Here is a 26,700-nt window from a genome sequence, read left to right as displayed (position 1 = left end):
TGTCATTTATCATGTCTTAAACATCATTGTGTTGAGCTTCCATACTGCCTGTTACTGTATGTGTTGCCTTGCTTAGTGTCCGCCGTGTAAGCAGCACCAGCGCCTATCCTTGTTGGAAGGTATGGCTTTCCAAAACTTCTCTAAATGGAAGAGAGAAAGAGATTTGAGAAACATTAACTTCATTCTGCTGTTGCCAAAAAAAATCCCCAACAGCCTCCTTCCCCCCAAGCATTATGTCTTGACTTCTCTTCTTAGTACATACACTAAGAAGACGGCACTGTATCAGCCCACCTTTGAGAGAAATCTTTCTAATCACAAGTTTAAAATGTTTTTTTAAAGGCTGACATTTTAATCAATGTGTTGGTTGCCTCAGGGTGGTAGAGGAGTGCAGTTTTCAATCTTGGAAATTCTTTTGCCTGCTGTCTGTTTTGCACCTGCGATGTTGTGCTATACATTCATCAACTCTCAGGGGAAGGACAAGTTTCCTAGGTTTCCTGGAGCTACATCTTTGCAGTACATAGAATTGTGGATAACAGATCATTGAGTGTCACGGGCAGTTGTGAATCACAAGAAACCACCGCACTATAAATGCAGAGCAAAGTTTGCAGAAAGTGGTATTAGTAAAATACGCTTGTGGTGTTTGCTTCTTCCTGTATTTTAATGAACCACTAGTGGTACATGTGAGCTCAATTTTTTATTTTGTGCAAAGATGTGAATAATGTATAGTCTTGCAGGTAAGTGGATTTGGGAGAATAAAACAGATTTTTTCCTTTTTCTTTAAAAAAAGTATTTCTTAGGAGTCTTTTGTCTCCTTTTTAAAGGTTGTACCTTTCTTTTTCTCTGTCTCCCTCTTCCCACCTCCCCGTTTGTGGACTTAGTGCCAGTTCTTGGACTGCTCTCTCCCATGCCATGCTTTCTATACGGAGTTGACTGTAAAATGTAGGAACGTACTTGTAGAAAGGTAAATGTCTATCTGAGTTGAAGAAAGAAAAAGTGATGGGAAATGGCAACAGATCTTAGATTTTTTTTTTTTTTTCTAAAGTAGCATCTGGTACTTTTGGAAGACTGGAGATGAGCACAGGATAATACTATTTCTGGTAGAAACCATAAATACCTGTTTATAAGGAGAAGTGCTAATGTTTTTTAACTAATGAACAGATTCTGGCTAAGGAAAATCTTTTTTTTTTTTTGACTTTAAATTTCAATCCAGGTAAGAATGGTGCATCAAACAGTTTTATCTTAACTGTGGAAGTTGTATCAGGTTTCTGGAATTTGGGTGTTGTACAGTCCTGCGTGCTGGAGTTTGCACCGCTTAAACTTGTTTGAAAATCTACTTTAAAAAGAATCTATGCAAATTTTATACATATGGTGGTGTACACGTTCGGTAGCCTAGAATTGATTTTAAAATAAGAGGAGTGAATTTGAATATATTTTTTTTTGTTCTGTAAGCATCTCGTACAGTATATATAGTAGTACAGAACATTTAGTATGCATACTACAGAATATAGAGTACATGTGTAGTTTAAAACTTGTTAATCATCTAGTTTGAGTACTGTCTCTCAAGGCCTTGGCAACTCAACGTTTGCTGTTAGATCACTAAAATTTCAGAAGACTTCAGTGAGTGGGGAATACTGTATGCTTGCCTGAAAAATAGGCAAGTTGAAAAAAGCTGTGAAGTTTTAAATCACTGAATTCTAGTTCTTAATTTCAGTGCAGTGTATTAAAAGTGACAGTTCTACGTACGTTAATACTATGCACTTCTAAAATTTCAGTTATGGTTTAATTTAGAGTAACAAAGTTAATTGATGAATATTCACAAATTGGACTTAAATTAGCGTTCTTGAGATGGCTGTCTTCCATTTATGTACCTCATACTAAGAGCAGTTTTGGGAATGATTTATAGTAAGGCAAATATGATCAAGCACTTTCCGTAATCTTCAGCAATCTTTAATGGCAACTTTTGCAGATTCAGTGCAACAGACTTAATTTTTTTTCCATGGAATGGTGTTAATGGCAAGATTGTAAAACTGAGCTGTGGAAATTTAAATGTTTTTTAACGGTAGCACAAAATATCTATTGTTAATTCATTTTTTTACATTATATTGAAATTGTAAATGCTATGACAATGTTCAGCTGTATCATTAAAATAGTTGTGTGTATCTTTACTCTTGCATATTTGGACCTTGAAGTTGAAATGAAAATCACATTCAAAGAAATTAATCAGAAAAAAAAACAGCACTTGTTTGCATTCTTCTTTTCTTTTTCTGTGCCTCACTTCCTTTTCATTCTCTCTCCAGGTCAGAATGCCAGATGCAGTACATAACACTGGATCTGCTGATACACAGGTAAGTCCAAAAGATAAAAAACAAACAAACAAAGAAACCCCCAAACAACAAAACAAACAACCCAAACCCAGAAACTCAAAATAGGCCTGTCCTTTAGAGAAAACTACTTGTTGTAGATAAACTCTGGTGCATTGGGTATATAATCTGTAGGTGTTTGTAATGAAACATTTTTTATGTTTGAAAATATTCCTTGAAGTTTTTTAAAAACCACTAGTGTAAAAAACTGTATAATGTTTTTCTTATGCTGAAGAATAGTTCAGAATACAAGCTGATTACTTACAAGAGTCAGTGCACATTAAAGTTGACTTTTTTTATCATATACAGTTAGCTTCTCTCAAAAATGAGATCAAGTGCCCCTAACTTAACCCTCCATTTTAATTTCTAATGGAATATGTTTAAAATATTTTAATAGAATATATTTAAATGAATAATAAAAGCATTAATGCCAGACAAATCATCAGTGGTTTAGATCTTCTTCAAGATGTTTTTTGGCATATGACACAGTCAATTATAAGCTGTTAACTTTCTTGTAAGATAACATTATTCAAGTTGTGATAGTAAAAACTTTTCATTAAGAAGTTGGTTCTGTTTCTTGTCTTGCTTCACTTGATACAATTTGGAAAATTATTCTTGAAACACTTTTGAGTATTTATTGTCTGTGAAACTGGGTTTTCAGTACTTTGTGCCATCTTGCAGTTAACACAGTGTTATGCTTGATGTGAATTTGCTTTAATGCAGTGATTGGGTTGCTTAGCTAGAAGTTTGCTCTTGTTTCAGTCGTTTGCTTTACTCCTTTCATTATGTAAAGGAAGAAAGCTTCTAAGTTTTGTATAGGTCTGTTGTTAGTAATTTTGTGAAGCTGCATACGGTTAATGCTGTAACTGCTGTCTGGAAAGTAAATTGCAGGTTCAGTCCTGTTCATTGTATATTGCTCCTGCCACTTGGAAGGTCTTGTTTTTTTTTTTTTGAGACCATTCCTAAAGAGAGGACATCTTAGTGCCAGACCTCTTGTCTGGCTGCTTCCATTATGTGACTAGAACATAAACTCATGGCTGATTTGCAGGTATCCTGTACCATTATTATGAGAGGTTATTTGCAAATGACGGGATAAGCCTTGAGTAGGAGCGTGGTGTTTGTATTTGTCTGCATCGCTGTACCGTAGAAATATGTCCACATTTTGCCAAGGTTCTATATTGCCTGTTATACTGAAATATAAGCTGTCTTTCAGACAACAGGAAAATGGGATTTTATTAACTTTCAAAACACATAGATGGATGAAAACCTGCTGATAAACCTGTCACAGCAGCTCATGTTGACAAACATAGCGTCATAAGCCAGATGACTCCAAAGACAACACTGCATTAATTTGTAACTGATAGTTTTCCTTTTAATTAGGAATTAGGAAATGTTTTTCGAAGGAATACAAGCAATTTTGGTCATATGCTTGGCACAAATGTAAGAGGTGTTTGAGTTACTAAACAAGGATTATAAACTAAAGGTATTTAAAACAATTGTTTTTTGCAGTGTTTTTTTGTATTAGGTAAAAAGTTTCTGGATAGGAAGCCGGTACTCTAGAAATGGAAACCTTTATGCAGAAAATTATTTCTAGAGGAAACTCTTATTGTTGGTGTCATCTGAAATATTTAGATAATACAACAGATAAGTTGTTCACCTTCTTTGTTGTGATGTGTTATTATGTTGAGCTGATTTTTTTAACGGTTACTGTGAAAGTGGTACTTTTGAGCATCTCTGACAGCTGTGTCAGAGCATAAAAATACTTTGAACATGGAGGATAATCGATTATGTTCTGTTCTTTTGCTAGTTCTTTATGAGCTAGTGCGTTAAAGTAGGAATTTCCAGAGAAGTTTTTTTCTTTTCCTTCCCATTGCCCATGTCTTCTGAACATCTTTTTTTTTCCTGTTTTTACTCTCCCAATGCTTTACCATCTGTTAATTGCCCAAATAGACTCTTGAGAGTGCTAATTCCATACTCTTCAGAAATGACTGTTAACTGTAGTCCTCTTTTAATCAGGGTTTCAAGAAGGGAGCAATGCAGATTAAGTTATCCAAAATAGAAGCAATCTAGGAGTTAAATGTGGTTTTTTTTTTGTTTGCTTTGTTTTAACTAGTAGAAGTAAATGTCAAGGATGTTTTACTATTCAAGCAAAATTACTACTTTGAACGTTAAAGTACAAAATAAGTTTATCGTCCATTTAAGTCTTCACTTACACCTGTTTAACCTTGCACAAACATTCCTCCAGCCTGAGTAGTCAGAATAACTTCTAGAGCGTTTCTTTTTTTCCCTTTTTGCAACGATCAAAAAGGAGTCGTGGTGCAAAGCATATTTTCCAAGAGTTTTAGAAACTGTGCTTTGCATTGTGGTAAGGTCTCAGGCTTTTGCAGCAAGTACCCGTCAATTTTGTCTGAGGGAGTCTTTGAATAACATATTAAAAGCTTTCTCATTTAAACAGTGGTAATTAGTTTTTATAAAACACAGATTTATTTATTTTTTTTAAAAATAGATATTGGCAAGTTCAGAAGTAGAGGTAGCCTTTTATTTTGTTTTCCAAACATCTGAAACGGTTGCCATGTTGATTCACTTAGAAAGTTTCTGGTCTTGGCCAAAGAGAACAATAACATTATATTTTGTTTTGTAAACAGTTTGTTTTTCTTACTCCTTCTACAGCCTCTAATGGAAAGTAAACTTAAAGCATTCAGTATTGGTAAAATGAGTGCTGCCAAACGAACTCTGAGCAAGAAGGAACAAGAAGAATTAAAAAAGAAGGTAATGGTATACCATGAAAATGTTGTTATATATTCAGAGCTGAAATTAGTTTGCTGTTAGTTTATAACCAGCTTCATCAACAGTTTTATTTTGATTTAGATAATTATAGCTTTCTAAGAATGAAAGGGAATTGTATTTTACGTATTAAATTTGTTCTTCGTGTCCAGGGGGATGGGGGGGCAGGCTTGCTTCTCTCTCGGGCAGTCTGAAATGCTGAATTACAGCAATCCATTGATTATTGTACTACTCAAATTGAAGACAGGCATCGCCTTAAATTATTTCCTGTTCTCCGTTTGCTCTCTATCCTTAGGTTTCAGTAGATAGAATGAGTACCTGTTCTCTCTGGAATTGTTTCAATACATGTCCTTGTTATTCTGCAAAACACATTTTTGTCTAATGACTTATTATAGGAACAATCAAAACGATTACAATTTGATACTGAATTTTGGGATGTTCAGGAATATCTGAATATTGGGAAATACATATAGTTGCCAAGGTGGAAGTTCTGAATATCTTGGTCTTTGGATATTACAGACTCAACTTGTTCTGTACTTTAGTGGGATTTCTCGTGCTACATTTTTGAAAATACTAGTGTAAAGAAACACCAACATGCTTAATTTAGTTTGTCTCACTCAACTTCATTAAGCCATTCAATTAACTTTTCTGGGAAATGTATAAAGGTGATCCCGTTGTTAATCTCCTAAAGATGGGTTGATAATAGGTAAGAATAGGTACTGCTCTCTGATGCTTAGGTTAACAAAGCACGACTCTCATAATGTTGGTTTTTCATATAATCTCTTCAATGTTCAGCTGCCAAGTAAACTCTTGTAAATGAATAGTCATGTGAGCACACAGACCTTATTTGCTTGAAGTATTACATACTGTTTTCTTCCCACAGTCCTCAAAAATTTGAATTGTTTTGTCTAAAACTGAAACTCATTCGATACAGTTTGTAGCATGAACTCTAGAAAATAATAAGGAATATAATGTAGCTAATTTAAGAATAGCTGTCATTGGAGGTTCTGTAATGATAGTAAATTGATTAACATCTGCTCTGTAGGAGGATGAGAAGGCTGCTGCAGAAATTTATGAAGAATTTCTTGCTGCCTTTGAGGGAAGTGATGGTAATAAAGTGAAAACGTTTGTAAGAGGAGGAATCGTTAATGCATCTAAAGGTATTACTAATCTTTTTGTGTGTGGCTGTGGTAGATCATTTGGCTTTGAGTAAAGATGGAGATTGGCTTTGAATTGCATTTTAAATTTAATATATTGCATTATAAGAAGTCATGGAAACTTGATACTAAAATTTGCTTTTTGCTTTAACTTATTTGGTAGTTAGCTGCGTGATTTGTTTCTTAAAATTCATGGGAAAAAGTGATTTGTTTTAAAATAACTAATCTTTGTTCTTTTTTCTTCATATTAAAAGATGAGGTTAAATTTCAGAAAGAACAATGTTCTTTCTAATGAACTGTGTTGTACAGTATTAGTTAATATAATTTGTTTTTAATTTGGCTTTAATTTCAGAGGAGCATGAGACAGATGAGAAACGGGGTAAAATCTATAAACCTTCATCACGGTTTTCAGATCAAAAAAATCAGCCAAGCCAGCCATCGAATGAGAAGCCTCCATCCCTCTTAATGATAGAAACCAAAAAGCCTGTAAGTGTTGTCTCTGAATGTTAACTCCTTACTCTAGGTTGTATTTTGAAGTGCTTAGAAAAGGGTCTGTGTGATTTTTTGCAGAGTAGTATTTGCATTTGTCACACAATAAAAGAGAGTGGAAACTTTGATTTGCTTAATCCCATAGGAAATAACAAGAGGATAAAATTCAGAGGTCTGGTAGACCTGTATCCAGCATGATATACCTGATACTGCACTTTGTTTTGAGTGCTTCATGTTTTTACTGTGTTCCTGATAATTGACTTATGTATACAGATTTGGTGACTGTTGTAAAATAACAACCTCCAGTCCAGAGAATTTGTGATTTTAGAAGCAATTCTTTTTGCTACCATCTGTTTTTAGGTTTTTATAGCTTACCAGAACAAAACCAACCAAACAAAAAACCCATGACCATTTGTATAATTGATACAAATTCTTTTTGGAATGAGTTCTTTGGGTGCTAATATTGGAACAGTTCCCTTCAGCTCTTTGGGTTCTACCAAATAAGTCCTAGAACGTGTGAGTTTTTCAAACTGAACACCTTCTTTTTATTTTTTTTTGTCTTCTGAGTGGTTTGATATACTTTTTTGATCTTAAACTGAGATTTCGTTGTAAAAAAAGTACTGGAAGTGTTACCTACAAACTTAATTTTCAATTCAGGTGATAGTTACATATGATTACTGTTACTACTGTATGTGTATAAAGTGTAATTAATGTCTTAGAAATCTTTGAAAGAGCTTACTACAATTCTTAAAGTTAAGTGAAACTTGATACTGCCTGCTAGGGTGGGAAATGAGCTATAATGTGATATTTGTGGGTAATCCCATCCTAACTTTCCTCCAGCTTTAAACAAAAATGAAATTTGGAATAGTGGGGTGATAACTGCATGGCAATTTTTATTTTCATCATATGTAAAGCTCTACAGTTAGAGAAATGAATTGTAGTTTTTTATCATTTTGAGCTGTTTTGTCTTATGCAAGTATTTGTACTGTAAGAATATTACTGCTTTTCAAATTTGTCATAAATACTTATGAGATAATGCAATCAGTTTACTCACTTGCCCTGTCCAATGGTGATTGAAGATAATGAGGTAAAAATGATTTTATTTATTTGGCAGACCCTCCCCAAAAACAAACAAAAACAAACAACTTTGCCTGGGGTGAGTAGGAAGTCCAGTTTTTCCAAAGCTGTAGTGTGTAACACAATAAATATTTTGTATGTCTGCCTATTGGAAACGTTTTCATTTAAATTTGGTTATATAAAAACAATGTTGTAGAAGATAAAAGTTCACATGAGTTAGTTGAGGTGCATATATTACAGTAAAAAAAAGAATATTCATATTCTTTGTCATTTAGGAGTTCTTTTCTGAATCTTTGACTGTTTTGAGTAACTCTGTCTTAAGACCTGTATTTATGTTTGAAAAGAAGCAAGAGAAGTAAATTGTTTTCACATAGAATGTTTGCCTGTGGATAAAAATATTTGAATATATGTATATACACATATACGTAAATTCTTTTTGTATATATGTGTGTGTGTGTGTATATATAAGTACACACACGTATCAATTTAATTAGAGCATGAAGGTTTGTTAGGAGAGCAATCAATTTCTGTTATAAGTTTTTAAGTGAACCAAACTGACAAAATACACCACAGGTATTTTATATTTGTGTGTTGTAGACGGTGTTATATCACATATGCTGCATGGTAGTAATCAGAAGTAACAAAGTTTAGTTTAAGCTATCCTTAATTTTATATTTTCTAGCTGTGTTTGCTAGCACTCAGTCTTAATGTTTTCACGTCTGTTTCCTTTTATTTTCTCCTGTAGTTTACTTGGTTTGAAAGCTGTAGGTAAAATATGCATGAAAATTTTCTAAAATTTTGTTACACAAATACCATTTATATGTTTTTGTTTAATTTCATGTGCTCAAATGTTGGCTGATATATCTTTAATTTTAGCCCTTGAAGAAAGGAGAGAAGGAGAAGAAAAAGAGTAATTTGGAGCTTTTTAAAGAAGAGTTAAAGCAGTAAGTTTCACTAGCTGTTACTGTAAATAAAGAAGGAGGAGGGGGGTCTGGCTCCTAGTTTTTACAGGCAATGTTTAGGATCATTCTTGCAAACCTGTTTCCCAATGTCCCTGCTCCCTAAAAGGCTTGTGGCATGGTACAACTTCATTAGCAACGGCAGTGATACTTCTAAAGAGGGCATGAAGCTGCACTGGTAGATGCTCGTTACAGGTCTATATGATTTGTGTAGATAATTAGTTGCCATCTGATTAGCTTTTTGGTGTTCTTTGATGCTTTTCCCTTTTTCTTACCCTGATTGGTGCTAGGAAGAGTTTACCACTGTTGCTGAAAAAGACTTCTGTTCTGAAATGAAGCATCAACCAGAGCCTTTAAAAATGATCAATAAACAAACAGCAAAGTCCAGTCTGCTAGTTGGAATGAATGGATTTCTCTGCATGTCAGAGGCATTTGTCTGATTATGACCTTTGAAACTATTCATTACTACCTTCCTAATTAGAAAAATATCCGGAGTGGTTAAAATAATAATAATAAAATTACAGTATTTCAAAGATCAGAGTAAGTGAATGACTGGCTATATTTCCACTGCTACCTAAGATGATTTTGGATCAGTTCATGTGAATGAAAAGTTTGTTGATTGAATCAGCCAGCCAGCTACCCAGATAAAAAATGGAAACCCAGGTTTGTTTCTTTGCCAGCTGCTGCCATTACATTACTTGGAATGCAATTCTGTTACAAATTAGCCAGTGTGAGCCTATAAATGGTAACACTTATGAACATGGCCTCATGCATTACTTAAGACTAAAGTAGGTATCATAAGGGATGAGTGTGTTTGCGTTTTTGCTGTTTATGTTTGGTAGCAAATTTAAATGTCTATCAGAATCAGGAAGAGCAAGAAGTTTTGTGTCTCTAAAAGTATATCTACAGGAACTGTAGTATGTGATTGAGCTTTTACATTATATCACAAATGAGACTTTTAAATTAACGTTTAGAGATGTACTTCTCTTGCATAATTTTAAAAAACAAGCTGAATTATGCTTCAAAAAGCAGATTCTTTCCCTTTTAAGTGTATAAGGCAACAGAAGAAGATCACGTGTATTGAGTGTAACTGAGTACAATATATTTATCTTGATGTTAGACACGGAAAATAAAATAATGTCTATATTAGAAAACGAGGGATTTTAGATCCATAAATTATTTATTACTTGATGTAAATGAATTGAATTGACAGTCTTGTATTGCTCATACACAATATCTTTGTTACCAGGGTTTAAAACCAGATTACAAAGAACCAAGCAGTTACTAGTGTGCTAGTGTGAGTGCTATCTTTAGAGGTATAAACAGAGATGAGGTCTTGTATGTACTGGGAATGGTCAAATGGAGTTGTCTTACCATTGTAAAAGGTGACAACCTGCAGAGAACAAGGCTTAGAAAAAATAGTAGAAGTAGAAACTGAGGTGTTGTCTGCATCTTGAAAAGTCATCTGAAAAGTCAATGGATCTGTGTCAGTTAAATGTGGAATTCAAGTCCCTCTTTCAGAGCGTACTTCTTATTTCTGATCTCGTAAAAAAAAAAAAAAAAAAAAGGGCTTCTCAAACTCTGTCAGTTCTGTTTGAGATTAAAATGCCCTGACAGTGTGAATGAGGAAGCATGCAGCTGGAATAATTCTGGTGGTTAGATTCCACACGATTAAACAAAAATTAAATCCTACTGGCCATTTGAAGTTTTTAACAAGCTCATTGATTAATAAATATTAAACGTTTTCATATTTCTAATGATGATTGTTTTAATAAAAACTGAAATATTAAAAAGTTGTTACTTACGTTCAACTTGTTTCGTAGAATACAAGAGGAGCGTGATGAACGACATAAAACAAAAGGTAGATTGAGTCGTTTTGAGCCACCCCAGTCAGATTCAGATGGCCAGCGTCGTTCAAGTAAGTAGATGTTGGTTTTTTAATGTTGGTTTGGCCTGCAAAATTTGTTGACTAAATTATATGTACTTTCTGTTTATTTAGTGGATGCTCCTTCAAGAAGAAACAGATCATCTGGTGGTAATATAGATTCTTTTCTGATTCAGTATAATGTTGTCACTTCAATGTGTACCAAGGATTATGACTTTTTTCCCCCCCTCTATCACTGTAGTACTGGATGATTATGCACCAGGGTCACATGATGTTGGAGATCCAAGCACAACAAATTTGTATCTTGGAAACATTAATCCTCAAGTAAGTTGGAGCTATGCTGTGAAGCGCAGCTTTCGTGTATTTGGGTCCAGCTGAAATTTTTTCAGTAGCCTTTTTTCCTTCATTTTTATTTTAAACCATACGCATATGTTTAATCTGATATGAGGTACAGTTGTCAATTGTAGAGACAGTATTCATTTAAATAAATGCTCTTAACATGGTGCTGCAAAAACGAAGGTTAAAATATCGTTGCTAGATGCAAAAATACTGAGTGAAAATTATTTTTCCATTAATACCTCATTGTGAGAAGGATCATATCTCAGAAATTTGATTGTGCTTAGTTTAGAATTCAGTCTTGTTACTACTGTTCTACAGTAGATTTAATAGGTGAGGTATTGATGAATAGTTGTTTTTTGTTAAACTGAGAGAATTAAAATCTCCACATGCAGACACTAATATGAAATGGAATTGCTTAGAAATATAGCAGCAAGATGCTAATTTCTACTTCTCTTCCTTTAGATGAATGAAGAGATGTTATGTCAAGAATTTGGACGTTTTGGACCATTAGCAAGCGTTAAAATCATGTGGCCAAGAACTGATGAAGAAAGAGCAAGAGAAAGAAATTGTGGCTTTGTTGCATTTATGAACAGGAGAGATGCTGAAAGAGCATTAAAGAATTTAAATGGTAAACAGTTTTTTCAGTTTTGTAACTATCTTTTTAGGAACATTGAGGAGTAACTAAGCATGTCTTCAGGTTTTTTGTCAGACTAGTGATAGATGTAATGCAACTGTTTTTCCTGAGGAATCCAGGAAAAGAATTGGAAATACTGGGAGTTTAAACTTCAGTAGGTAGGACGCTAGCAGTGGTTTTAGTTTACAACGGCTGTTTTACTGACATCAAACTATAGCATACACAAGGGATTTACATTACTAGATGTAAAATTGCTAACTGTTTTGGAGATGTGAGGGAGAGGTAATGTTTTTTCTCTTTTCTGAGAACAGATTCATTAAAGAAGGAATCTGTATTACTTGCAGTTGTTTACCAATAATGAACAAGTTCAATAATGAACTTCTTTTTGTGCATAAAGTTTGACTAATGCACAGGAAGTAATTCTCAGTAATTGGTGATAAATAGGTCCTTTACTTTTGAATAATGGTTAAATTTCTAATATTGCAAATATATTTATTACTTAGATATTGCACTTGCACAGAGGAGTCTTGATTGATGCAGAACCAGTTTATAACAGCTGTTTTTACTTTTCTTAGGCAAGATGATAATGTCCTTTGAAATGAAGCTAGGCTGGGGCAAAGCTGTACCCATACCACCACATCCAATATACATTCCACCTTCTATGATGGAGCATACCCTCCCGCCTCCTCCATCAGGACTGCCTTTTAATGCCCAGCCTAGGGAGAGGTTGAAGAATCCTAATGCTCCAATGTTACCCCCACCAAAAAACAAGGAAGATTTTGAGAAGGTAACTTACAGTACCCTGGGCCATATCTCGTTGTTAAATACTACATCTATGGGAGTATTTCAATGACTTCGTAGATTTACATTGTTCAGGCTGACTTTGGCAGCCCTTAGTGTACAAACTCACTGGCTCCCTGCTGTAGCCCAAGGGAACCTGACTAATTTCTGAAGCCTGTCTCATGTCTGTGTTAGGATATGATGTATTGGGTCTTGGCTTATTTTTAGTGCTGCTTTAAATCTTCTAGCTTTCATTTTCCCCCTCCAGGCTCCCTGGATATTTTTCTCCTACGTCCCCCCCCTTTTGTTGGCTGCCAAATTGCAATATCTAAATTACTTTCTTTAGAGAAAATACTACGTTTTAATTTGGGTAGCATTATTTTTACACTAGAGGAGTTGATATATTTTGTGTAGAAGGTAATTAATCTGGACGTTGAGTAAGTATTTTATGCTACTTATGGAGTCCATTTTCAATCTTTTTCTTTTCTGGAATATTAGCTGATAAAAATGAAGGGTAAGTATCTCGTAATCACAAACCAACTTGATTTACATTTGTAAGAATTTGTTGATTCTTTGAATGACACTTAATTGTTAGGGTTATTTTTCTTCCTAAGACTTGGGAATAAAGTAATACCAATCCGATCCAAGTCAAATAGTTTAGAATCATTTCATAAGCTTAAGAACTCCTTTCTTAATTATATTCAGTGTAGTACCTTTTCAGTGCATCAATGTACATTCTGACAGGAATGTTCTGATACTTTGCAATTAGTGAACCTTTATGGTTCACTGACACAACCATTTGCATTTTGTGTAATTGCTTAGCTATAACTTCACAGCAGTGATTGCCTGCAAAACTTGTGATAGATGTGTAGTATTTTCATTGCATATGTATATTTTTGCTTGTTACTTGTTAACAATACTCACATATTCTATGTTTATTATCTGATGTGACTTCATATACAGACTCTGTCGCAAGCCATAGTCAAAGTGGTTATCCCAACAGAAAGGTACATGTTTTTCTTTATTATTACTGATCTAAATATAGAAAATTTCCCCTTCGGAATTTTAAAGAAAAATTGTGATGTTGAGGAAAAGGTAATGGCTTGACTGAGCAATGGTTCTTTCATAAAACTTGAGATGTTTTACAGTCTTATTATCCTTATCTCAATAACTTTTTTTTCTTATTGAGGATAGATTGAAGTAATTATCTTTTTTTTATTGAATTTAAGTACTAGAAATAGTTGCAGGGTAATTTTATGAGTGAACTCTAGGGAGAAATAGATTAACTTAGTGATGCTTTATAAGTCCAGGCGTAAACCTCTAAGTACTTTGTAGCTAGGATGCAGCTGTCTCCAATGTGCTGCTGTGCTTTTTCCTTTTTATTTCTTTTTTTCAATTGTACAATTTGTAGTGCAGTTAAAACTGGTTTTAATTTATACTGTTTTCAAAATGTGCAACAGTCAATAATTACAGTTGCCAAATAAGTTAGTTCTGTAGTGCAAGGGTATTTTTGTGTTTTGGTCTTCATCAGTGCCTCTACCTTCACTCTAGTCTAGGTATACTCTTGCTCAGTTAAGCTGAAACCTTTTCCCAAACACAGGAACACAACACTGTTTTAAAAGTAAATAAGCACAAAAGATTACCAAATTCTCTTTGACATTGGCCTTGGTGAGCAACACCAGCTGAACTGTCTGCGGCAGCGGGGGACCAGGAAAACATCATGGGATGGATTGGGAAAGTATACAGTTTTTGACCAGACATTGGTACGATCGGCTCCAATAAATGTGGTTTTATTATAACTGAAAAACTTTTTTTTTGTTGGCCAACTTAAGCTAAATGACATTTTAAATGCAGTTAAAGCTATCATCTTTTTGTACAACACTGTTTTAATTGTCACAAAATCTCTTTTTTTTTGCGTGTGTGTGGGGGAAAAAATATTTGTAAAGCTAGTTACAGTAGTACATTAATGTGTTTATCATTAAATGCTCAAATGCATTTTGACTAGTAATTCTTATGAAATTTTAGGACTTTTTTCAATTTTTGTTAAGTAGAGACATGAATAGTGAGACTGGAAGCAATCTTAATTTGAAAAACATAGTAGTAGAAAGTACTTGTAAAACTGTACAGTGCTTCTAGAGTAATTAGCTTTTGGAGAAAAATATGCTTCCATTTTATTTACTGGAGCGTTTTGAAAGCTTGTTGGTAAGAAAAGTTCATGTTAATTGAATTGTATTTGAAAATACATTGCATTCATTTTTCTCGGCTTCCTGATCACTTTTGAAGATGCTAATGATAACTGTTAAGAGTATTACACAGTGTATAACATGTAAAAATTGTGAAAAACTTCAGTGGTATATTGCATTTAGTTATTCTCCTTTAAAAATTGTTATGAAAATTTCCAACATTCATGTCTTGGCACTTCCTAAAAGGGAAATGTTGCATATAAACAGTGAAGTGTTTTTTTCTGAGAAATTCACTTTCAGGTAGTAACATCTCATATGCCAGAATGCATGTAACACCCTCTTTTCATGTATGGAATGTACTGGATCTTTTTTTTAATACATTTGAGGTCTTTCCAAAGCAGATGGTCTTGTCCAACCAGAAGCTGCTCTAAAGTAACTTTATTGTACTGAATGAGAGAACAGTTAGATGAAACCCAGTGGCATGGTTCTACAGGAAGCCAGAATTGATCATATTGAACTTGCCTTAAAATAAATACTGTAATAGCTCAGAGTTGAAAGCTAATAGTAATTTTTCCTATTTATGTTTTCAAATACAGTTCATATAACAAAAACAGACTTGGTATTTAGACTTTCAGAACACTGCTTTAAATAAAATGGTTGTGGAAGTATTGTGACTGTCCTCTTTACAGTATTTTAAGGGATCATAAAAATCAAAAGGAGAGGAAAATTGAGCTGTAGGAAACATGTTTTTGTATGTGTGATATGAGAGGGAAATGTAAATTTAATGCTAGCTGGCATAATCCACGGTATTTGCCAAGTTTGCAGATGGATGGGCAGGTTTATTGCAATTAAATTATTACAATATTTTAAAGGTGATTTTTTTTTTAAATCTAGTTCATTTTACCTGTGGCAGAACTTTGAATGCTCATGGTAGAAAATAATCACCTAATTATGAAGAAGTGGTAGAAAATTCTTCACCATTTCAATGCCACAGTTTTTGAATTCTGATAATTTAATTGCTAAAAGAAAATATAGTATGATACATTTCCAGAACCTATATCAGTTTGTTACATTAAAAAATCTTAAAATGTAAAAATCTGTATTTTTTTTGTTTGCATCACATTCAAAGGACACGTACTGTGAAGTTTTTTGTGTAGGTAATCTGTATTTGGAAAATCAGGATTTTGTTCTTGAGGAAAAAAATACAAAAGTTTGGAAACTGAAATTGACACTATATATGTAAGCTATTACTACGCTTATAAGCGGATCCACATTTTCAAATGCGACTTCAAAAAAGTGCATTTCAAATATGCTTCTTGCCTGTCTCAGGATGTAGTGCTGAATGAAATGAATGCAGATTTTTATTTTTTGATTGTAATTTGGTTCACTTGGGTGTATGAGGAAGGAAACATTGAGTGGTATGACATGAAATGACAGACAGTTTTATTTTATGTCACATAATTGAGTCTTGACCAAAACCAGGTTACATAAATTTAATAAAACCACTGCCCTGTTTGGCATCAAGGAGGCTATTTACTTTTCCTTTTATACTTGACTAGTTTGAAAGCTGAATGCAGTTTCTATTGAATATTCAAAACTATTTGTGTTTACTTTTGAGCACACTATTGAGCCATTTGTACATCTGTGGAACTTCAGTTAACACTTTTGGCCTTAGTTCTAGATAACTTAGATGAGAGGGCTAAGTTTTTAATAGTTAATTGCACTTCGGTGCTCCGTTGCCCGTTTTTATGTGTAAGGACCATTATGCTTCTACTAAACATGAGATGGTTGTAGGCTAAGCTGCGGAAATTCAGGAATGAGGTCTCCTGCTAAGTTATTACTCTACCACTCTTAGGCATGTTTTTATTTTAGAGTGCCCGTGTCTATGATGCAAGGCTATCATATGTTCCATGTTACCTTATCTTTGTTACGGTTGTAACAATACAGCAAAATAATCTCCTGCACAGTTATAGTGTCTTAGATGGAGTGTAGTTTTATATAGTGTTAGGTCTGAATCAATTTTTCTTTAACTGTGTTATTGTTGTAGGAATTTGCTCGCATTGATACATCGAATGATAGAGTTTGTTGTGCGGGAAGGGCCTATGTTTGAAGCCATGATCATGAACAGAGAAATCAACAATCCAATGTTCAGGTGCTTATTACATTGCTTTGGTTTGAAAAAGTTAATTTTTGCTCTTGTCTTTAATGGAATTTAAAAATATAAATTTCCAAATTTCTTGTGAAGTGCAGTCTGAAAAACTTTTTCAGGGAAGTAATAGATGACCTTCTAAAAATGTTTTATTGGTAGTAAGGTTGAAGTGCTTCATTTTGATTTTATGTACAAATCAAGGAAAATATGCAGGTCCAAGTAAAACACCTGGCTGTTAAAAATGGCTGTTTATTTCTGATCTTGTAAGAGTGTTCTGACAGTTCACTAGTTGAAAATTTCAAGTCGCTTAATATTCAGTCTGAGTAACCTAATTGTATACCTATGAGTTCCTGCGCATCTAAATTTCTTATCAGAAGCGCTTTGCCTCTGCGGAATTCTACACTTTGCTTTGCAGATTGTACATGCATGTGTGCATGAGGCAATTACACTTGTTCTGTACAGCTGTGCTTTAGATGTATGTGGTTTTAGCTATCTTGAATTCACTCTATAGCCAAAGTGGGATTGTGGATAGAAGTTATATATATTTGAATTTTCTTCAGTTAAATAACTTCTAATACATCTTGTGCCTCTTTGTTCTCTGGTTTAGGTTTTTATTTGAAAACCAGACTCCAGCCCATGTGTATTATAGATGGAAGCTTTACTCAATTCTTCAGGCAAGTAGAATTTTTATTGTCAATTTGTAACTTTGAGCTTAATGAAATAAAACAACCAACCAACCAAACAACAACAACAAAAACAAAGAAACAAACAAAAAAAAACCTCTTGCCCTTTATAGGGAGATGCTCCAACCAAGTGGAGGACAGAAGATTTCCGTATGTTCAAAAACGGATCATTTTGGAGGCCACCGCCGTTAAATCCATATTTACATGGGATGTCAGAAGAGCAAGAAACGGAGGCATTTGTGGAGGAACCGAACAAGAAGGGTGCACTTAAGGAAGAGTATGGATTTCTGTCAATTTGTAGTGTTTTTTTAAATGCTAATCTGCATATTTTTTTCCTGTTTTGTCTTTTTTCTAGTTGTCATCCCTGAAATGTTACCATTCTTGCCATAATATTTATAGAATCATAGAACAGTTTGAGTTTGAAGAGACCTTAAAGACCATTTAGTTCCAACCCCCCTGCCAAAGGCAGGGACACCTCCCACCAGCCCAGGCTGTCCAAATCCCATCCAGCCTGGCCTTGGGCACTGCCAGGGATGGGGCATCCACAGCTTCTCGGGGCAACCTGTGCTAGGTCCTCACCGCCCTCTTGAGTAAAGAATTTCTTCCTAATGCCTAATCTAGATCTATCCCTTTTTAGTTTAAAGCTGTTACTCCTACACCCATCACTCCTTAATAGAGAGTCCCTCCCCACCTTTCCCTTTAGGTACTGGCAGGCCGCTGTAAGGTCTCCCCTCAGCCTTCTCTTCTCCAGGCTGAACAACCCCAACTCCCTCAGCCCGCCTCCATAGCAGAGGGGCTGCAGCCTCTGAGCATCCTTGCAGCCCTCCCCTGGACTCGCTCCAACAGCTCCATGTCCTTGTGCTGGGGCCCAGAGCTGGGGAGGGTCTCACAAGAGCAGAGCAGAGGGGGACAATCCCCTCCCCTGCTCTGATGGCCCTGCTGCTTTTGGTGCAGCCCAGGGTATGGGCAGCTTGCTGAGCTGCAAGCACACATTGCTGGCTCGTGTCGAGCTTCTCGTCAACCACCACCCCAAGGTCCTTCTCCTCAGGGCTGCTCTAGATCCATTCTCTGCCCAGCCTGAATTTGTGCTTGGGATTGCCCCAGCCCAGGTGCAGGACCTTGCAGTTGGCCTTGTTGAACCTCATCGAGTTTGGATGGGCCCGCCTCTCAAGGTCCCTCTGGATGGCATCCCTTCCTTCCAGCAGGTTGACTGCATCGTGCAGCTTGGTGTCATCTGTGAATGACACCAATAAACACTCTAGAGCTCATTTTTTTAATTAATGCTTTTTTGGTGATACAAAAATATACTCTGGATTTTGTTAGAATTGTATTCATTTGAACAATGGATCTTTTCAATGGAATTGGCATTAACCCTTTGAAAGGAATGGGGAGGATGAGAGCTTTCCTCATTTTCTATTCCCATCTGTTAGTGAGGTTATGTCGTGCCTATCTCAGCATTGTTAGAACTGAATGAAGTTGAACGGTTATTACAGTCTTAAATTTGTTGGTGCTGCTTATCAGGAATTAAAATGGGGAGCAGTTAGTAATTAGCAGGAAGAGACATGATCAGAGTTCTTTGCTATGAATTGTAAACGTGGTGGGAATGCCTATGGTAGTGGAAATTATGCACTTTTTTTTAAATTTTACTATCCTTGTTCAAGTTGTGTTCATAACATGGATTTTTTTTGTTTTTGTTCATTTCATTGTAAATATAAGAGTTATGGTTCTGGACACCTTAATATGCAATTTATCTTATTTTTGAAAAGGCTTAAATTTTTTTTTTTTAATGAGGGATCTTTATACACCAAGTTCAGGGAAAACCTGAAAGAATTGTTTTGTACTAGCTCTATGAATCTAATTACTCTAATTCCACAGCAGAAATTACTTACCTTACATTTATTCATTTTCATTTCATTTTAAAATAATTATCTTTTTTTGTTTTAGTTTATCAATAATATTTATCTTCTGTATTAGTTCTTCCTCAGTTAGTTTTCCTTGATTTCTGTATATAGTCAAGACTTAAGTGGAAAATTTTTTGTATTTTGTTTGTGATGTGCATGTATTTTTGTGATGTGCTTGTGAATCATTGAAAAAAAATTAGGAGCAGAATATAAAAATATTTTAAACTGCTTTGGTCCTGAAGATGGCAAAATCAAGAACGTTATTTAATGGAAATTCTACTGAGTACTGTTCATTTTATATTGAAAGTATAAAAATTTTGCTATTTCAGACAAAGAGATAAATTGGAGGAAATTCTGCGTGGATTAACACCTCGGAAGAATGATATTGGTGATGCAATGGTTTTCTGTCTAAATAATGCAGAAGCTGCTGAAGAAATTGTAGACTGCATTACAGAATCGTTGTCTATTCTGAAGACTCCTCTTCCTAAGAAGGTGTGAAGATTTTGTATAATCATACTTCTGTTTTTGGGGAAGAGCTCAATTAGCTGTTTGTGCATGTAATGTACAAGCATTATTTCGTAAGTCTCAGGTAGTGTTGAACTTTTGACTTAAAACCTGTGCTTAAATTTAAGTGTATGTTTTTGTTTTTTGTTTTTTTTTTCCCTGTGGGATTTTGTGATATATTTTCATTCTTGCTGGATGTGCTTGTAAGCAATGTTCTACCTTGTTCTGAAGTTGGAAAAAGCAGAGTAGTCTGTTCAAACATAAAAAATAAAACCTGGAATGCTACAATCTATCCATTGTAATATTATGCAATGAATATATTCCATCTTACAGTGTGGTTAGCAGTGCAGTGTTATTAGCCAACAGGGGGCTAACTTACATCTGGTTAGTTCTAACTTTATAGTTCTAAATAGTTTAAACTGTCTTGTATTATATCTGGAAAAATGCATATATTTTCAGGATAATTGAAAATCTAAAGTTTTCTTGATTTATACATTCTTGTTTGTAGATTGCAAGATTGTATCTGGTGTCAGATGTGTTGTACAACTCTTCAGCTAAAGTTGCCAATGCTTCCTATTATAGAAAATTGTAAGTACAATATTTTAGGTGATTGGTTAAAAAAAGAATATAATTATAACGTAGTAGTAGAGAAATTCATGCTTGTCTCTGAAGATAATGTTAAAACATTGATATACATTTTCGTGCAAAGAGATAGGACCAAGATGTAGCACATTAGTGCGTAGGATGCTTTGTAATGCAAAGAAACCTCTTTTATATACCCTATGCAAGTGACCACTTGCACAGAACCTTACAGAGGTGAGGATAGTGTATGCACATCTCTTTATAGGAAGCTGTAAAGAATATTCCAGGTATGGTATTGCAAATCACCTATTCAAACCAGTAAATTTTTGTAACAGAGGTTTTAAGTGGTGGTTTTTTTAACTCTTCACCAAGTTTGGAGACCTTACAAGGGGATTGAGTACTTTGTTCCTAAGGTGCTGAGCAGAATTTACGAAAGATGTACAAGGGAGAGAACCTCTGCTCTGTACAGATATTTGGCTGTGTCTGTTGCTTGGAGTCTCATTAATGTTATGATACCACGATGGGGAATATTCAGAATGTTGCAAAACTATAGTGATTGCAAATCATTTTTCTTGCTGCAGTGTGTCTTTGCTTTGCTAGTTTATTTTTTGTATATTGAGGATACGCTCGAGAAGTAAGGCAGCTGTTACTCACTGTGCTTTCATTGAGGGCCTTTCATTGAGAGAATAGAAACATAACTAAGAAATTTTAAAAATTAAACTGAATTCTTTGACAGTTCTTTGTATGTAAGGTTGTCGAACTCCTTTTATCCTCCAGTATTTTCAGGCTGTATAAGGAGACTCCAACAGATGTGAAGATCTCTCTTCATAGTTCTGTTGTTGTTGACTTAATATGTAGTATTTACTTGTTACCTTATAGTTAAGTTCATAGCTGCTATAGGGAATGCAACTGTCTGCTTCTGAGTCCTGTATCCCAGGTAATTTCAAGAATTATGTATGTCCAGAAAAGATATATTACCAAGTTTAACTGAAGAAATGTATATGTTTAATTCTAGTTTTGAAACAAAATTATGTCAGATATTCTCTGATCTCAATGCTACTTACCGTACAATACAAGGCCATTTACAGTCTGAAAATTTCAAGGTATGTATTTTGTTGTTATTTACATGATGTACAAGTCGAATAAACAGATGTTCCTGCACAAGCTATTGAATATTAAAATAGGTGGTTTAAAACTCAAGCTTCCTAATTAAGCTTTGCTAATTTTTTGCTTCCTCTCTTGCAAAGATAGCCTTGAAGTTAACAGTGGTCTTTAAAAATTATTGAAGAAAAAGCATCTTTTGTATTTCACACTTACTTTCCTCCACAAGAGAAAGCATTACAAATGAAGCTTTAGGAAGAAGATGAACATGTAACAGATGAAATGTACCAGTAGATGTTATTTATGGAGTAGAGACCATATCTAGTACTTGTATTATACCAACAAGGCTTTCTAGCTTCCTAATTATGTTAGTACCTCCTATATTTCAGTTTGAAAAATACGTGTTTGCTTCTTAGTGACGAAATAAATGTCTGGACTTAACAGCATAAAATAGCTTTTTAACATTTTTGGTGATAAATAGGATTGGTTTTTTTTTTTTGAGGTTTGATGAGCAGTCTGAGCATGTGTAGTTAGTAATTGTCCGGATAGCAGCATTCTGCTTCCTAGCATTCTCATATGCTTGGCCCTTGTCCTCCTCCTACCGGTGTAAAGATTCCTTTAAAACAAGATTTTTTTTAAGCTTAAATATGAAATTTACAGTGTAGCTAGTTTTCCTATATTATAGGTTTTATACTGTTTCTCCTATCTTATTCACTCAGAACTATTAGGATAGGAACTGTGAGTAGCAGAAATGGATAATCAGTGTAATCTGAAGTAAAAGGGAAAATGAAATCCCAGTGATATTTAAAGGGGAAAAAAAGTAGTTCCTGTGTATGTATACATTTTTACTTTACTAGTCTTGTCCAGCATGGTACATTGTAGTGTACTCCAATATGGACCTTGTTAGCAGTAACTCTCGATGGTGTATTTCCAGTCAGTTAAGATTTCTTAATTAATGAGCACTTTTTTTCCTGTTACTCCTAGCAACGGGTGATGACATGCTTCAGAGCATGGGAAGATTGGGCCATCTACCCAGAACCATTTTTGATTAAACTCCAGAATATCTTCTTGGGACTTGTAAATATCATGGAAGATAAAGAAACAGAGGTAAGCTTAGTAGTGATGCTTAGCAGGTGGTGAGAAAAAATGTGAGTATAAAACAAAACTGGCAAGGAATATTTGGTATCTTTGGGCAATTAAAGCTGCTCTTTGTAACAGCAGTTTATGGATTTTTATTTAACTTGAGTAGTATTAGCATGCTTAGGTAGCACCACAACCCTTTTTTTTTTTTTAAACTCCAAATCCTTACTTTTAAAGATAGGTATAATATTTTAAAGACAGGAGTAACATCTTTTGAGATGCAAATATCATCTAATATGTTTATACACTCGTTCCTTGCAGATTAAGTGCTATGGTGGAGTTACATTGTGGAACCATTTCAGAGCAAAGACTAGTGCAAAATGACAGCCATTTCCTATGTATTGGGAATACTCTGTAGTATCTGTGAATTCTGAGTTAGAATTTCAGGTGTTAATTTTAGTTTCTGGGAGTTCTAAGTTACTTGGCATCTGGTTGAATGAACCATCCATTTCCTTTTTGTGTGAGTGTCACGCACATAGTTTAATAGAGCCATCTGAGCTTTGTTAGTTTGGGAGAAGTTGTGATAGGTCATTTACATTGGTGGTATTTTACTTTCATCTTTGTGTCCTATTACAGCAATAAGTTGCTAACCTAGTTAAGCTACACAATTGCTTTCCTCTCTGCACATAGGGATTATTTTGAACAAGGTATGTAGGGAATTTTAGTTACTAATGTGTAAACCGTTAATATTTGAAGCTTGATGCTTAAAATTTTTAGAATACTTTAGGCACTGGGTGAATGTGTACTGATTTGTTCACAGTTATGTATAAATACTACTAAAAGAGAAGAAACCAATAAATAGATACATGTTTAGGATAAACTATTTTTTAAACTGTTTGTAAACGTGGCGTTCAGAATAGCAGGAGAACTGCTGTAATTGGAAGGTTAGGTTATTTCCCTTAGCAGTAGAGCCAAGAGAATGCACATATGATGGACAGTGCCTAACATGTTAGAAATAATATGTAGACTTGCTTTTCATTGACATGTATTCTTGCTAAATAGTTAATATTTTTGGCAGTTGTTCAAATTATTGGGTTTTAGGGAATCTTTCTTATGTAGTAAGTATAATTTATCTTTATTGGCTCATTGCAAGCTAAACCTCAGTTTCATATCTCTTTGGAATACAAGATACTGCAAAGATATTTGAATAGATATTGCAAAGCTTCTAGTGCATTGTGGACAAATGCTAGATTCCTGCTCATAGTTTTGTGTAAGAAGATGCTGTCATTCTCCTCTGCAATAAGCAATTGTACTTGGTATGATAAAGTCAAGGGCTTTTTTGGGTGTTCCATGTCATTTTAAAGCTACTCCTTATAAAAAAATAAAATTCATTTCTATAAAGAAAAACAAGTTATTGAATTCTTTCAAGAATAAATCTATTATTTGCTTTCAGGAGGTGCCAGACGATCTTGATGGTGCTCCCATTGAGGAAGAGCTTGATGGTGCTCCATTAGAAGATGTGGATGGAATTCCTATTGATGCTGCTCCTATTGATGATCTGGATGGAGTCCCAATTAAATCGCTGGATGACGATCTGGACGGTGTACCTTGTATGAAACATTTCAACCTCACTTGCAATTTGAATCTTCAATTTTTCATGACAGTTTTTAAAAACAAGTAGTTTTTACAAGAACAACCAAGAATTAATATGCCATGTAGCTTAGTAACTTATAAATTTCAACTTAACCTAGGAAGAATTTCTTTTAGATTGTAATTGATTTGGGAGACACAGTAGATATCTTTTGATGTTATATATAGATAGGTGCACATCAGCTTCCAAATCTGAATTTCTTTTCTTTGCATTTAATGAAATGGTACGATATACTTCAGTATTTACATTGGACTGTTGTGTTAGGATTTTTCAGTTTGAACTTTTGAAGAGCTTTGGAAATGGTTTTTCTGGGTCTTTATTCAACAGTGGATACGGCTGAAGATTCGAAAAAGAATGAGCCTATATTTAAAGTTGCTCCTTCGAAGTGGGAAGCAGTGGATGAATCAGAATTGGAAGCTCAAGGTTAGTTTTCAAAGCATCTGTTAAAATAAAAGCCTTTCCTAAGTAACTGAAAGTTTAGTGTCACTTACCTATTTAATGATTATTTTCAAAGGGTATATTTAAAAGTGTTCATATGATTTCTAAAGTATTAAAGCAGAACTTTCTATTGTGATTTTTTTTTGGTTGTGTCTTCAGTGAAGGAAATAGTGTATTATGTTTCTGTTGTTCTACTTCAGTAACCTACCAACCTTTAAAACTAATTTTCAATTCATTAACAATAAGTATTGGAAGAATCTGGGTATTCTGGCAGTCTTTTCCCAAATATTTCTGTGAAAGATAAGGTTTTACAAACTAACAAATACTTGGCTGCTTCTGAAAGGTTTACTGGAACATAATAGGCAGCGTGAGCGAGTATCTCTGTATAGAGTAAATATTCTGATAAAGTGCAATTTGAATATTTATGGAACAAAGTCTGTATTAAGTGCTAGGTGCTGTAAAATTTTATCATACTGTAAATTTCATCATATCTAGAGATACTGATTTTTAGAAAAAAGAAATAGCTTTTTATTGTTTAAATTATCTTATTTTGTCTTCTAGCTGTTACTACTTCGAAGTGGGAGCTTTTTGACCAACATGAAGAATCTGAGGAGGAGGAAATTCAAAAGTAAATATTTAGACTTTTTTCTTTCAGTCTAGATGTCTGGCATCTAGCTTTAAAGAAGTGTCTGTAACTGAAACCAATGGTGCAACGTAACTTAAAAAAACATTTTAAGCACATATTTGCATTAGCATTGTATCTTGCTAGCACATTATTTATCAAGTTATTTTTACTTGGTGTCTTAAAATTGAGAGCACTTAAATAATTTTTCATTCTGAGGAAAAAGTATTCATTTTCTACCTCTGAGGCTGAGTGTCTTGAAACTTCCTATAAATTTTGTATGTATTACAAGAACAAAGCAAAAATGAAAATTTCCAAGTAGGAAAATAAGAAAATGGAGAGAATCAGAGTTTTAGTGCAGGATGCTTTTAGCCTCCATAAAGATTAAAGTGATAGAGTTGTTAACTATAATCTTTAAAATGATGCTGATTTGATAACTTATGTTAAATAGTAAAAACTAGGGTAGTATTTTATAGTTAGGAAATACTGAATGTCGAATTTATATGCAAATATCTAAAACTCTGCCTTTCTTTGTTATCACAAGAACAAATAATGTTCTGTTGTCTGCGTTTGGATGCTAATAGGCTCCATGCCGTCTGTTGTTTTTGAGCAGTCTTACTTTGTTCTTTAGGCAATTTGAGAGCATCTATTATTAATGCTGAAAGCGTCTTAGAGTGTTAAATGTTGTGGTGCAGCTCTCTAGTGGCCAATCTGGTAATACCATTTTGGATATGTGCCATGTTTCAGGTTTGCCTCTAAAAAGAAAATGTAGTTAATTTTGTTCTTTTGTAGCATTAATTAAAGCAATTAGAGATTTTGTTGAGGTAGTGAACTTGTTTTGTAACTATGATTTCCATCTGGATTTGCTGACTGTAAATTTCAAGAATCCTTTTGCCATCTCTTTATACCAAAAATATAAATTATCTGAGTAATAAAAACTAATGATTTAATTAAATGAAAATACTAAGATATCTACCTCACAGATCAAGATATTTCTATAATTGCACACTTTGACGTAATCATATTTAGTAGGTTTCAAAACTAGTAACTAAGTGTAGAAATGAAACAGAGATGGTAAATTTTGTAACAGATTGTCCTAGAGAATTAACTGGTGTTAATTAACTGGTGTTCTTTCAAGTCAAGAAGAAGAAAGTGAAGATGAGGAAGACACTCAGAGCTCTAAGTCAGAAGAGCAACACATGTATTCAAATCCTATTAAAGAAGAGATGCCTGAATCTAAGTCATCAGTCAAATACTCAGAAATGAGTGAAGAGAAGCGTGCCAAACTCCGGGAGATTGAGGTCAGCATGCGGTACATTTTGTGCCAATCTTCTGTAGTTTT

The 26,700-nt window shown here is 34.4% G+C and overlaps 1 protein-coding gene across 7 annotated transcripts in view; it reads left to right on the top strand.

Moving 5' to 3' along the window:
• U2SURP (U2 snRNP associated SURP domain containing) overlaps positions 1–26,700 on the top strand; it is a 47,770-nt gene that overhangs the window by 5,771 nt on the left and 15,299 nt on the right. The window contains exons 2-24 of one of the 7 annotated variants that reach the window (XM_067002343.1): positions 2,298–2,345; positions 5,031–5,129; positions 6,190–6,304; positions 6,654–6,787; positions 7,905–7,946; positions 8,744–8,811; positions 10,650–10,744; positions 10,826–10,861; positions 10,953–11,035; positions 11,513–11,678; positions 12,260–12,471; positions 13,428–13,471; positions 16,695–16,799; positions 17,404–17,470; positions 17,593–17,756; positions 19,710–19,872; positions 20,393–20,472; positions 21,482–21,569; positions 22,552–22,674; positions 24,101–24,257; positions 24,626–24,721; positions 25,298–25,364; positions 26,497–26,659. In XM_067002343.1, coding sequence (XP_066858444.1) covers positions 2,298–2,345; positions 5,031–5,129; positions 6,190–6,304; positions 6,654–6,787; positions 7,905–7,946; positions 8,744–8,811; positions 10,650–10,744; positions 10,826–10,861; positions 10,953–11,035; positions 11,513–11,678; positions 12,260–12,471; positions 13,428–13,471; positions 16,695–16,799; positions 17,404–17,470; positions 17,593–17,756; positions 19,710–19,872; positions 20,393–20,472; positions 21,482–21,569; positions 22,552–22,674; positions 24,101–24,257; positions 24,626–24,721; positions 25,298–25,364; positions 26,497–26,659 — 2,415 coding nt within the window. Of the gene's footprint in view, positions 1–2,297; positions 2,346–5,030; positions 5,130–6,189; positions 6,305–6,653; positions 6,788–7,904; positions 7,947–8,743; positions 8,812–10,649; positions 10,745–10,825; positions 10,862–10,952; positions 11,036–11,512; positions 11,679–12,259; positions 12,472–13,427; positions 13,472–13,491; positions 14,228–16,694; positions 16,800–17,403; positions 17,475–17,592; positions 17,757–19,709; positions 19,873–20,392; positions 20,473–21,481; positions 21,570–22,551; positions 22,675–24,100; positions 24,258–24,625; positions 24,722–25,297; positions 25,365–26,496; positions 26,660–26,700 lie in introns of those variants that run through there. The other 6 variants (XM_067002344.1, XM_067002345.1, XM_067002347.1 and 3 more) reach the window with 6 other exon arrangements.

Source organism: Anser cygnoides, chromosome 9 (genome assembly GCF_040182565.1).
Source record: "Anser cygnoides isolate HZ-2024a breed goose chromosome 9, Taihu_goose_T2T_genome, whole genome shotgun sequence".
Taxonomy (NCBI): Eukaryota; Metazoa; Chordata; class Aves; order Anseriformes; family Anatidae; genus Anser; species Anser cygnoides.
The sequence above is the reverse complement of the archived record's forward strand: the minus strand, read 5'-3'. Positions and strand labels throughout refer to the sequence as shown.